This window comes from Protomyctophum bolini (assembly GCF_963924005.1).
Source record: "Protomyctophum bolini genome assembly, chromosome: 2".
NCBI lineage: Eukaryota > Metazoa > Chordata > Actinopteri > Myctophiformes > Myctophidae > Protomyctophum > Protomyctophum bolini.
In genome coordinates this window covers 953614-964093 of record NC_137863.1, presented here as the reverse complement: position 1 = coordinate 964093, position 10480 = coordinate 953614, and the positions used below count along the sequence as shown (strand labels likewise).

Sequence of the window (10480 nt, the reverse complement as noted above, 5' to 3'; positions counted from 1 at the left end):
TGCAGGATGGGAGTTGAATGATTTTATTTGCCTTCCTAATTATTCTGGTGGAATAGAGTGAGGAAAGTGTAGGGAGGCTGCATCCTATGTTTTTTGATGCGCGACGTACTACTCTTTCCAGCTTTGATTTGTCTTGAGAGGTTGTGTGACCAAACCATACAAGCATAGAGAAGGTGAGAACACTTTCAATAGTGGCCCTGTAGAAGTGAGTCATGGCTGCTTGGCTGACTTTGAACTTCTTAAGCTGCCGCAGGAAATAGAGACGCTGGTGTGATTTGCTTATTATGAGACTGGTGTTAAGATCCCATGATAAGGACTCATGGATGGTGGTCCCTAGGAACCGGAAGGAGGAAACTCTTTCTACCTCTTCCCCATTGATGAAGAGGGGGGGGAGGGGACACAATTTATTTTTCCTAAAATCTATGAACATCTCTTTGGTTTTAGAGATGTTTAGAATCAAGTTGTAACTTGTTACAACTTGCAACTTGTAACTTGTTACAACTTGCAACTTGCAAGTTGAGTGCACATGGGGAGAGAGAGAGAAAAACATTGCGACCGCCTCCTTACCTCATGCAGTACGCTCACTTGTTTAGACAAATAATCCAATCAGGTGTATGTGTATGTGTGTGTGTCCGTGTGTGTGTGTGCGTGCGTGCGTTGGTGCGTTTGTGTGTGTGTGCGCGCGCGTGTGCGTTTGTGTGTGTGTGTGTGCGTCTCCGTGCGTGCGTGCGTGTGTGTGTGCGTGCGCCTGCAGGTTGTATGCCAGACACGGCGAGGCCGCGCTGCGCTCCTTCTCCCACTTCTACCCCGCCATCACTCCCGCTGACATCACGCCCATGGCCCAGCAGCGACATCACTTCCTGGCCTATCTGGACAACCTGGTCCAATCACAGGCCGAGGAGCAGAGGTGCGTACAGCACGCCTCCTCGTCTCCAGGACTGTCGAGTGATTGGACGAACGTCTGTCTGTTTATATAGATTGTGGTTCCTGATGTTATGCCTGTATGTGTGTCTGTAGATTGTGGTTCCTGATGTTATGCCTGCATGTGTCTGTAGATTGTGGTTCCTGATGTTATGCCTGCATGTGTGTCTGTAGATTGTGGTTTCTGATGTGAGTTACGCCTGTATGTGTGTCTGTAGATTGTGGTTCCTGATGTGAGTTATGCCTGTATGTGTGTCTGTAGATTGTGGTTCCTGATGTTATGCCTGCATGTGTGTCTGTAGATTGTGGTTCCTGATGTTACGCCTGTATGTGTGTCTGTAGATTGTGGTTCCAGATGTGAGTTACGCCTGCATGTGTGTCTGTAGATTGTGGTTCCTGATGTGAGTTATGCCTGTATGTGTGTCTGTAGATTGTGGTTCCTGATGTTACGCCTGTATGTGTGTCTGTAGATTGTGGTTCCTGATGTTACGCCTGTATGTGTGTCTGTAGATTGTGGTTCCTGATGTTACGCCTGTATGTGTGTCTGTAGATTGTGGTTCCTGATGTTACGCCTGTATGTGTGTCTGTAGTTCCTGAGGAGTCCTGTGTGTGTGTCTGTGTTGCAGGCTGTGTTTCCTGGGTTCATGCGTGTGTGTCTGTGTTGCAGGCTGTGTTTCCTGGGTTCTCTCCTCCAGTGAGTCCTGTGTGTGTGTCTGTGTTGCAGGCTGTGTTTCCTGGGTTCTCTCCTCCAGCCCGAGTCCCTCAGACAGGATTGGCTGCAGCTGGCGCTTACCCACGATGCACCTGGGCTCTGTGACACGAGGACGCCCGACGGACAGCCCAGGTCAGAGGTCGTTTGGACGCGTCGACGCTCACGTTCACGTCGACGCCTCCTCGTTAGTGGAGACTGCGTGTGATTGGTGTAGAGCAGTGGTTTTCAACCCTTTCATTTCAAGGCCCACTATTTATTCGGCTTTTGAGCCACGGAACCACCGTCTGATGACATTTAGCCTCTCAGATCCAAAACTAAAGAATATGTTGTTGTCCTTGGATAAGAATATATATTCATGACGTAATTAAGCAATATTACATGAGAGGGTGGGGTTTAACGTGATTATTGCCACGACAGTGATGCGGTCAGGAACGAGACGGAGTCGAGTTCCGCGAGCATCGCTGAAGTTACCGACTTCCGTGGCTCAAATGGGTCTGAGAGGCTAAATGTCATCAAATGGTGGTTCCGTGGCTCAAATGGGTCTGAGAGGCTAAATGTCATCAAACGGTGGTTCCGTGGCTCAGATGCCAAAAAAATAAACGGACATTGATGTGTAAAGGGTTGGAAATAATGATTTGTAAGTGATAAGTGATTTGTGTCATTGTCCACTAGGTGGCACTCTCACTACCTGAGCTGGGGTTATGGACGACTGCTCTCTCTGCTGACATCACTTCCTGCCGACCTGAGCTCCAAGCAGAAGATGGCGGAGAGCTGTCGAAGCCACGGGTAACGACAAAACCCTGTTCACTGTGTCAGCCTCGTTTATAACGACAAACCCTGTTCACCGTGTCGGCCTCGGTTATAACGACAAACCCCGTTCACTGTGTCAGCCTCGGGTACTAACGACAAACCCCGTTCACCGTGTCAGCCTCGGTTATAACGACAAAACCCCGTTCACCGTGTCAGCCTCGGTACTAACGACAAACCCTGTTCACTGTGTCAGCCTCGGTTATAACGACAAAACCCTGTTCACTGTGTCAGCCTCGGTTATAACGACAAAACCCTGTTCACTGTGTCAGCCTCGTTTATAACGACAAACCCTGTTCACTGAGTCAGCCTCGGTTATAACGACAAAACCCTGTTCACTGTGTCAGCCTCGTTTATAACGACAAACCCTGTTCACTGAGTCAGCCTCGGCTATAACGACAAACCCTGTTCACTGTGTCAGCCTCGTTTATAACGACAAACCCCGTTCACTGAGTCAGCCTCGGTTATAACGACAAACCCTGTTCACTGTGTCCGCCTCGGTTATAACGACAAACCCTGTTCACTGAGTCAGCCTCGGTTATAACGACAAACCCCGTTCACCGTGTCAGCCTCGGTTATAACGACAAACCCTGTTCACTGTGTCGGCCTCCTCGGTTATAACGACAAACCCCGTTCACTGTGTCAGCCTCGGCTATAACGACAAACCCCGTTCACCGTGTCAGCCTCGGTTATAACGACAAACCCTGTTCACTGTGTCCGCCTCGGTTATAACGACAAACCCTGTTCACTGAGTCAGCCTCGGTTATAACGACAAACCCTGTTCACTGTGTCCGCCTCGGTTATAACGACAAACCCTGTTCACTGTGTCGGCCTCGGCTATAACGACAAACCCTGTTCACTGTGTCAGCCTCGGCTATAACGACAAACCCTGTTCACTGTGTCGGCCTCGGTTATAACGACAAACCCTGTTCACTGTGTCAGCCTCGGCTATAACGACAAACCCTGTTCACTGTGTCAGCCTCGGTTATAACGACAAACCCTGTTCACTGTGTCAGCCTCGGCTATAACGACAAACCCTGTTCACTGTGTCAGCCTCCTCGGTTATAACGACAAACCCTGTTCACTGTGTCACCCTCGGCTATAACGACAAACCCCGTCCACTGTGTCGGCCTCCTCGGTTATAACGACAAACCCCGTCCACTCACTAGAGTTTCCACTATAGTTATTGTGTGCGTGTGTGTGTGCGCGCACTCTGTTACTGGACAGGGTACATGCGTGTGTGTTAATTATCTCTCTCTGTGTGTGTGTGTGTGTGTGTGTGTGTGTGTGTGTGTGTGTGTGTGTGTGTGTGTGTGTGTGTGTGTGTGTGCGCGCGCACTCAGGTACTGGACAGGGTACATGCGTGTGTGTTAATTATCTCTCTGTGTGTGTGTGTGTGCGTGTGCGTGTGTGTGTGCGTGCGCTCAGGTACTGGACAGGCTACATGCGTGTGTGTTAATTATCTCTCTGTGTGTGTGTGTGTGTGTGTGTGCACTAGGTACTGGACAGGCTACATGCGTGTGTGTTAATTATCTCTCTCTGTGTGTGTGTGTGTGTGTGTGTGTGTGTGCACTAGGTACTGGACAGGCTACATGCGTGTGTGTTAATTATCTCTCTGTGTGTGTGTGTGTGTGTGTGTGTGTGTGTGCACTAGGTACTGGACAGGCTACATGCGTGTGTGTTAATTATCTCTCTCTGTGTGTGTGTGCCTGTGTGTGTGTGTGTGTGTGTGTGTGTGTGTGTGTGTGTGTGTGTGTGTGTGTGTGTGTGTGTGTGTGTGTGTGTGTGTGTGTGTGTGTGTGTGTGTGTGTGTGTGTGTGTGTGTGTGTGTGTGTGTGCGTGTGTGAGCGTGCACTCAGGTACTGGACAGGCTACATGCGTGTGTGTTAATTATCTCTCTGTCTGTGTGTGTGTGTGTGTGTGTGTGTGTGTGTGTGTGCGTGTGCGTGCGTGCGTGCGCTCAGGTACTGGACAGGCTACATGCGTGTGTGTTGCGAGCTGGGTTGGCGCGCGGAGGCCTTTTCCACCGCCGTCCAGTTAGACGACATCAGCCTCCTGGAGGAGCCTAGCGGTACTGCACCCTGTAGCACTATACTAATAATAACATCATTTATTGTAGGCATAATGTTGTCCCATTAGGGCTTTAAAGGGACACTTCACCCTTTTTGCAAAAATATATATGTTAATGACGTTTAGAAGATTTAGATCACTTTCCTGGGGGTCTTTATGTGTGTAATATGTGGTTTTAGATATTTTAGATTGTAGCAGTGAGCCTGTTGTCTCTGATGTCATGGACACTGGTCTCACTTCCTTCCTGGACTACAATTCCCATAATTTTTTGGTGCTCTGCTCCTCCTTGTGGATAGGGGGGAGAGCTGTCTTACTGAGACAACATGTAGTCCAGGAAGGAAGTGAGCCCAGTGTCCATGACATCAGAGACAACAGGCTCACTGCTACAATATAAAATATCTAAAACCACACATTACACACATAAAGACCCCCAGGAAAGTGTTCTAAAGCTTCTAAACGTCATTAACATATATTTATTGCAAAAAGGGTGAAGTGTCCCTTTAAGCAACTAGTAGACTATTAACTAGTCGACTATTAGAAGTGAAAGTGGATTCTTTGGCTCTATTTAATTTATTTCAATTATTATGAATTATTTAATTATTTATGCATTGGCTCTATTTAATTCATTACTTGTGTGTGTGTGTGTGTGTGTGTGTGTGTGTGTGTGTGTGTGTGTGTGTGCGTGTGTGTGTGTGTGTGTGCAGGTCTGGAGCCTCAGACGGTGGAGGAGTGGAGGTTGCTGGTTCAACTCTCCCAGCAGTCGCCACAACAGACCGCTGCCTTGCCCAACGGCTCTGCGGACGCCGCGTCGCGCACCAGGTGAGAATAGTTTTAGATTTTTAGTTCAGTGCGTCCACTAAGGAAATTAGGCTTTCTAATTACAAAAGCGTCTTTGTATTGGTGAGTAGCGAAAAGGTTACTCATATTTTCGCAACAGAGGAGAGTCTGGTCTTTTATTTTTCGACGTCAGGCCTGAATGCGTTATAAGATATCGTGTAATAAAAACGTATAAAGATAAAAGATAAAAACAAAAGATAGCATCAATTGTCTTTTGTTCGTTTTGTAAACATGCTACAGTTTCAGTGCGTTATCCTTCATATTGTTCATAATGTACTTAGTGGTTATTTCGCTAATAATACCTTTGTGTGGCGGCAGGGAGGTGACCCCAGAGACCTTGACCCTGCGGCTGGCCAGGATGTTGGGCCCCCAGCGGGCGCTCGGGGTCCTGCAAGACGCTGGGGGCCCCCAGCAGGCCCTAGGGGCCCTCGGGGGCCCCCAGCGGGAGGACACCGGGGCCCTGGAGGACACCGGGGGCCCCCAGCGGGCCCCAGGGGCCCTGGAGGAACCCACCGGGGGCCCCCAGCAGCTGGTCCTCTCCGAGCACTCCGCTCTGGTCTGCCACCTGCTGGCCGTGGCTGAGAAGAGACAGAGGTGAGCTGAACCATCCTATTGGCTGGTACACACTAACCCAGTTATCCTATTGGCTGGTACACACACTAACCCAGTTATCCTATTGGCTGGTACTCACACTAACCCAGTTATCCTATTGGCTGGTACTCACTAACCCAGTTATCCTATTGGCTGGTACACACACTAACCCAGTTATCCTATTGGCTGGTACTCACTAACCCAGTTATCCTATTGGCTGGTACTCACACTAACCCAGTTATCCTATTGGCTGGTACTCACACTAACCCAGTTATCCTATTGGCTGGTACACACACTAACCCAGTTATCCTATTGGCTGGTACTCACTAACCCAGTTATCCTATTGGCTCGTACTCACTAACCCAGGTATGCTATTGGCTGGTAGACACTAACCCAGCTATCCTATTGGCTGGTACACACTAACCCAGCTATCCTATAGAACGTCGCAGTCCCTCCCCCTTTCAGAACGACGAGTGGCCCAGGAAATTAATTTTCTCCATAGGCTTTTCTTAAATTATTTATTTAAAGACGGTTACGCCGCGGACAAAGCCAACTCGGATCGTGACAAATCATGACAATGAACACAATAATGTTTTGGGCCGATCAAATCATTTATAAGAAGAAAAACAAAACAAATCGTGTTGTCTCCTGCCTTTATTTTGTTCTTTCTAATGATTTGATTATTGTGTTCATTGTCATGATTTGTCACGATCCGAGTTGGCTTTGTCCGCGGCGTAACCATCTTTAAATAAATACTTTAAGAAAAGCCTACAGTTGGTAGTGCTGTCGCCTCACAGCTAGAAGGTCCTGGGTTCGATTCCCGCTGGGGACGCTGTGGGCACTGGCGGCGTGTTCCCTCCTTCGCGTCATCAGTGCCCATACCCGAAGGCGGGGTTGGCGAAAGGGCCTTTCTGTGTGGAGTTTGCATGTTCTCCCCGTGTCCCCTAGGGTAGGTACCCTCACAAAAAACATGCAGTAATCCTGGTCTCTGAGGCGCCTGTCACACCTATCAGACAAGCGTCTTATCAATGTTTTATGGTTTTATCTGTCTTGTCGTTTGTCGCATCAATTGACCACAATTCTTTGCGGAATCTGGGCGGTGCGTGGGCGGTGCGAGGACATGCGGAAACAGATCCACGTGTTGCCCCTGTTGTTGTCCTTACGCTGTTAGCTGCGGGACACAGTAGCTAGTAGCTTGTTGGTTGTGTCAACGTGTTGCGTCTCCACTTTATCAGTACCACTACCACAGTAGGTGCCAAGTCTGGCACTGATTCCGTGTGTATGTATATAGCCTCCAGGTACGCAGACTAAGCATGGCATCATTGTGGAAAATTAATATTTTCTGTTAGCAACGACTCCATTATTTTTAATAAAGCGCATCCATTTTACCACAACACACGACTTGCTGCATTTCAGGCTGTTAGCCATGACGCAGACGTCGATGCAGGCTATAGGCGAAATATAGGATAAGAGATGACATGCGTCTCCAAGTTGGAGCCTATAGTTGCGCCTGGGCGCACGGCTCTCTCCTATCTGCTAATGTACAGTAGGCCCATTGGGCATAGCCAACACGGCACATCATTATCACATCTACATTTATCCTTCAACATTTCATGCCCAAAATGATTGTTTGGGAGCAGTAGCATTTTCAGAAATATAAGTCATGGCTACGACTGTTTCATAATATCCAGTCCAATGCGCACTGCCCATGCGAACGGAAAACATGTTCATTCATATTAACAGTTTTATTTTATTTTAACAACCAAATCATATGGAATGGTTTGAAGTAGGCCTTCATTTATAATGTCGCATCCTCTGTGTAAAGCACTGATGTCCATTTATATCGTTGGTCCGTGCAGTCAGACGGATAACTATTGATTATGGGTCGGGTGGAATAACAAACTGATACGAGGTGGAACGAGAGATCTGAACGGAGTCGACGCGACACCTGAATTATATAAGCATTAGGCTATATAGACCAGAGCTAGGTTAGGAGTGAATGATAAAATGCATGCACCTTGAATTATAACGTTTGTTTTAATTTTCTGTTCGGCCACGACGGGCAGGGATTATATTTTCCTGTTGAATTGCTTACTGGAACAGACCAAACTACTTTACTTAACAATAAAATAATTTTCGTTACAAAAGTGCATAGGCTCTTTCCTCTTCCGTGTCTGCACTATGCAGAAAAAAAACAACAGACTCAGAGTGTGAAAAGACCGCCCAGTGCAGCGTAACAAACGGACCTTCTCTCCTATTGGTTGGCGGGTAAACCCAACCCTTTTTGTCTTGTCTGAGGTGCCGCCCTGTTCTTCAGCTTGTCGCCTACAAAATGTTTTGTGTCTTGTGTCTTGCCCCCCCCCCCCACCATGAAACACGTTTGTCTGATGAAACCACGTGACTCCCATTAGAAATGCATTGGGAGCTGTCTTGTCTGATGCTTTTCATCAGACAACCATAAGACGCTTGTCTGATAGATGTGACTGCGGCCTAAAACTGCCTCCCCCTGGCCAGCCGGGGCGCCTGATGGAGGGGAAAGGAACTGGTCGGAATAACGTGTTCTTTCCACGCTCTACGTCCGGCCGGGGAAACTCCCCCCTGTCAGGTGTAAAGGAGCAGCTTGGACTCCTCATGCATAGAAGGAGGCATGAGGTCAGTCCGCTGCCCCCCCCAGGTTGGCAGAGGAAGTGTAGCGCCCAGGATTACATTAGATAATTGGCACTGGGTGAAAAGAAAACTGGGTTACAAAATTGTGGGATAAAAAAAAAAAGAAATGCCTATGAGGGAAAAATGCATTGGGATTAATTTCCTGGGCCACTCGTCGTTCTGAAAGGGGGCGGGACTGCGACGCTGTATCTATAGGCTGGTATCTGCTCCGCCCACATGGTCACATGACCAATGAAGTCCATCCTTCTCACGGAGCTTTTCAACGTTCTGCTAAAAAAATGTCTTTTGTTTTCTGTAGAAGCTCATGTTTCCGTGCAGTGTTGATTTAGTCGTCACTGACGAAAACGTGTGTGTGTGTGTGTGTGTGTGTGTGTGTGTGTGTGTGTGTGTGTGTGTGTGTGTGTGTGTGTGTGTGTGTGTGTGTGTGTGTGTGTGTGTGTGTGTGTGTGTGTGTGTGGGGTGTGGGGTGTGTGTGTGTGGGGTGTGGGGTGTGTGTGGTGTGTGTGGGTGTGTGGGGTGTGTGTGTGTGGGGTGTGTGTGTGTGGGGTGTGGGGTGTGTGTGTGTGGTGTGTGTGTGGTGTGTGTGGGTGTGTGGGGTGTGGGGTGTGTGTGTGTGGGGTGTGTGTGTGTGTGGGGTGTGTGTGTGTGTGTGTGTGTGTGTGTGTGTGTGTGTGTGTGTGTGTGTGTGTGTGTGTGTGTGTGTGTGTGTGTGTGTGTGTGTGTGTGTGTGTGTGTGTGTGTGTGTGTGTGTGTGTGTGTGTGTGTGTGTGTGTGTGTGTGGGGTGTGTGTGGGGTGTGTGTGTGGGTGTGTGTGGGTGTGGGGTGTGTGTGTGTGTGTGGTGTGTGTGTGTGTGTGTGTGTGTGTGTGTGTCCAGGTCTCTCATCCACACCATGTTGGAGCGCTGTGATCGATTCCTGTGGTCCCAACACGCCTAATGACCCTGTGACCTTTTGACCTGTGTTCCCAACACGCCTTGTGACCCTGTGACCTTTTGACCTGTGGTCCCAACGCACCTAACTTCGACCTTCGACCCCACTACTAGTAGAACTGTGACCAAAACGACTTCCTCGTTAAGACAGTTTGGTCATGTGATCAGACAGTTTGGTCATGTGATCAGACAGACAGTTTGGTCATGTGATCGGACAGCTTGGTCATGTGATCGGACAGTTTGGTCATGTGATCGGACAGCTTGGTCATGTGATCAGACAGTTTTGTCATGTGATCAGACAGTTTGGTCATGTGATCAGACAGTTTGGTCATGTGATCAGACAGTTTGGTCATGTGATCGGACAGTTTGGTCATGTGATCAGACAGTTTGGTCATGTGATCAGACAGTTTGGTCATGTGATCAGGCAGTTTGGTCATGTGATCAGACAGTTTGGTCATGTGATCGGACAGTTTGGTCATGTGATCAGACAGTTTGGTCATGTGATCATCATCTCAACATTTTATGTTTTATTTTCAAAGTGTGTATTTGTACGTATAGCTATGAAAAGGTCCACAATATTATAATATTATATGTTCTAACATATCGACATAAATTATGTGAATAAACTATTAAGTTAAATGTCTTTTTGTCTTTTGTCTTCATTCAACATGATGGAATTTCATTAGTATTTTCTCCTGCATTATTCCCTCCTGCTCATTGGTTACTGGTAGTACAGTGTGAGCATTATTCCCTCCTGCTCATTGGTTACTGGTAGTACAGTGTGAGCATTATTCCCTCCTGCTCATTGGTTACTGGTAGTACAATATGAGCATTATTCGGCGCGCTATAGTATGCCGTACGATATGGGCTATAGCCCATGGTCCAAAATGATGAGAAACGAGGCTAACTTTTTTTTTCAAAATTTCAAAAAACATGGGCTATAACC

At 47.9% G+C, this 10480-nt stretch overlaps 1 protein-coding gene across 5 annotated transcripts in view; it reads left to right on the top strand.

Moving 5' to 3' along the window:
• The window catches only part of hps5 (HPS5 biogenesis of lysosomal organelles complex 2 subunit 2), a 36103-nt gene extending 25958 nt beyond the window's left edge, over nt 1-10145 (top strand). For all 5 annotated transcript variants that reach the window (XM_080784969.1, XM_080784970.1, XM_080784972.1 and 2 more), the window contains 7 exons: nt 755-907; nt 1646-1765; nt 2306-2419; nt 4405-4511; nt 5215-5329; nt 5666-5941; nt 9481-10145. In XM_080784969.1, coding sequence (XP_080641095.1) covers nt 755-907; nt 1646-1765; nt 2306-2419; nt 4405-4511; nt 5215-5329; nt 5666-5941; nt 9481-9541 — 946 coding nt within the window. In that variant the 3' untranslated portion in view covers nt 9542-10145. The remainder of the gene's footprint in view (nt 1-754; nt 908-1645; nt 1766-2305; nt 2420-4404; nt 4512-5214; nt 5330-5665; nt 5942-9480) is intronic.
• The last annotated feature ends 335 nt before the right edge of the window (nt 10146-10480 follow it).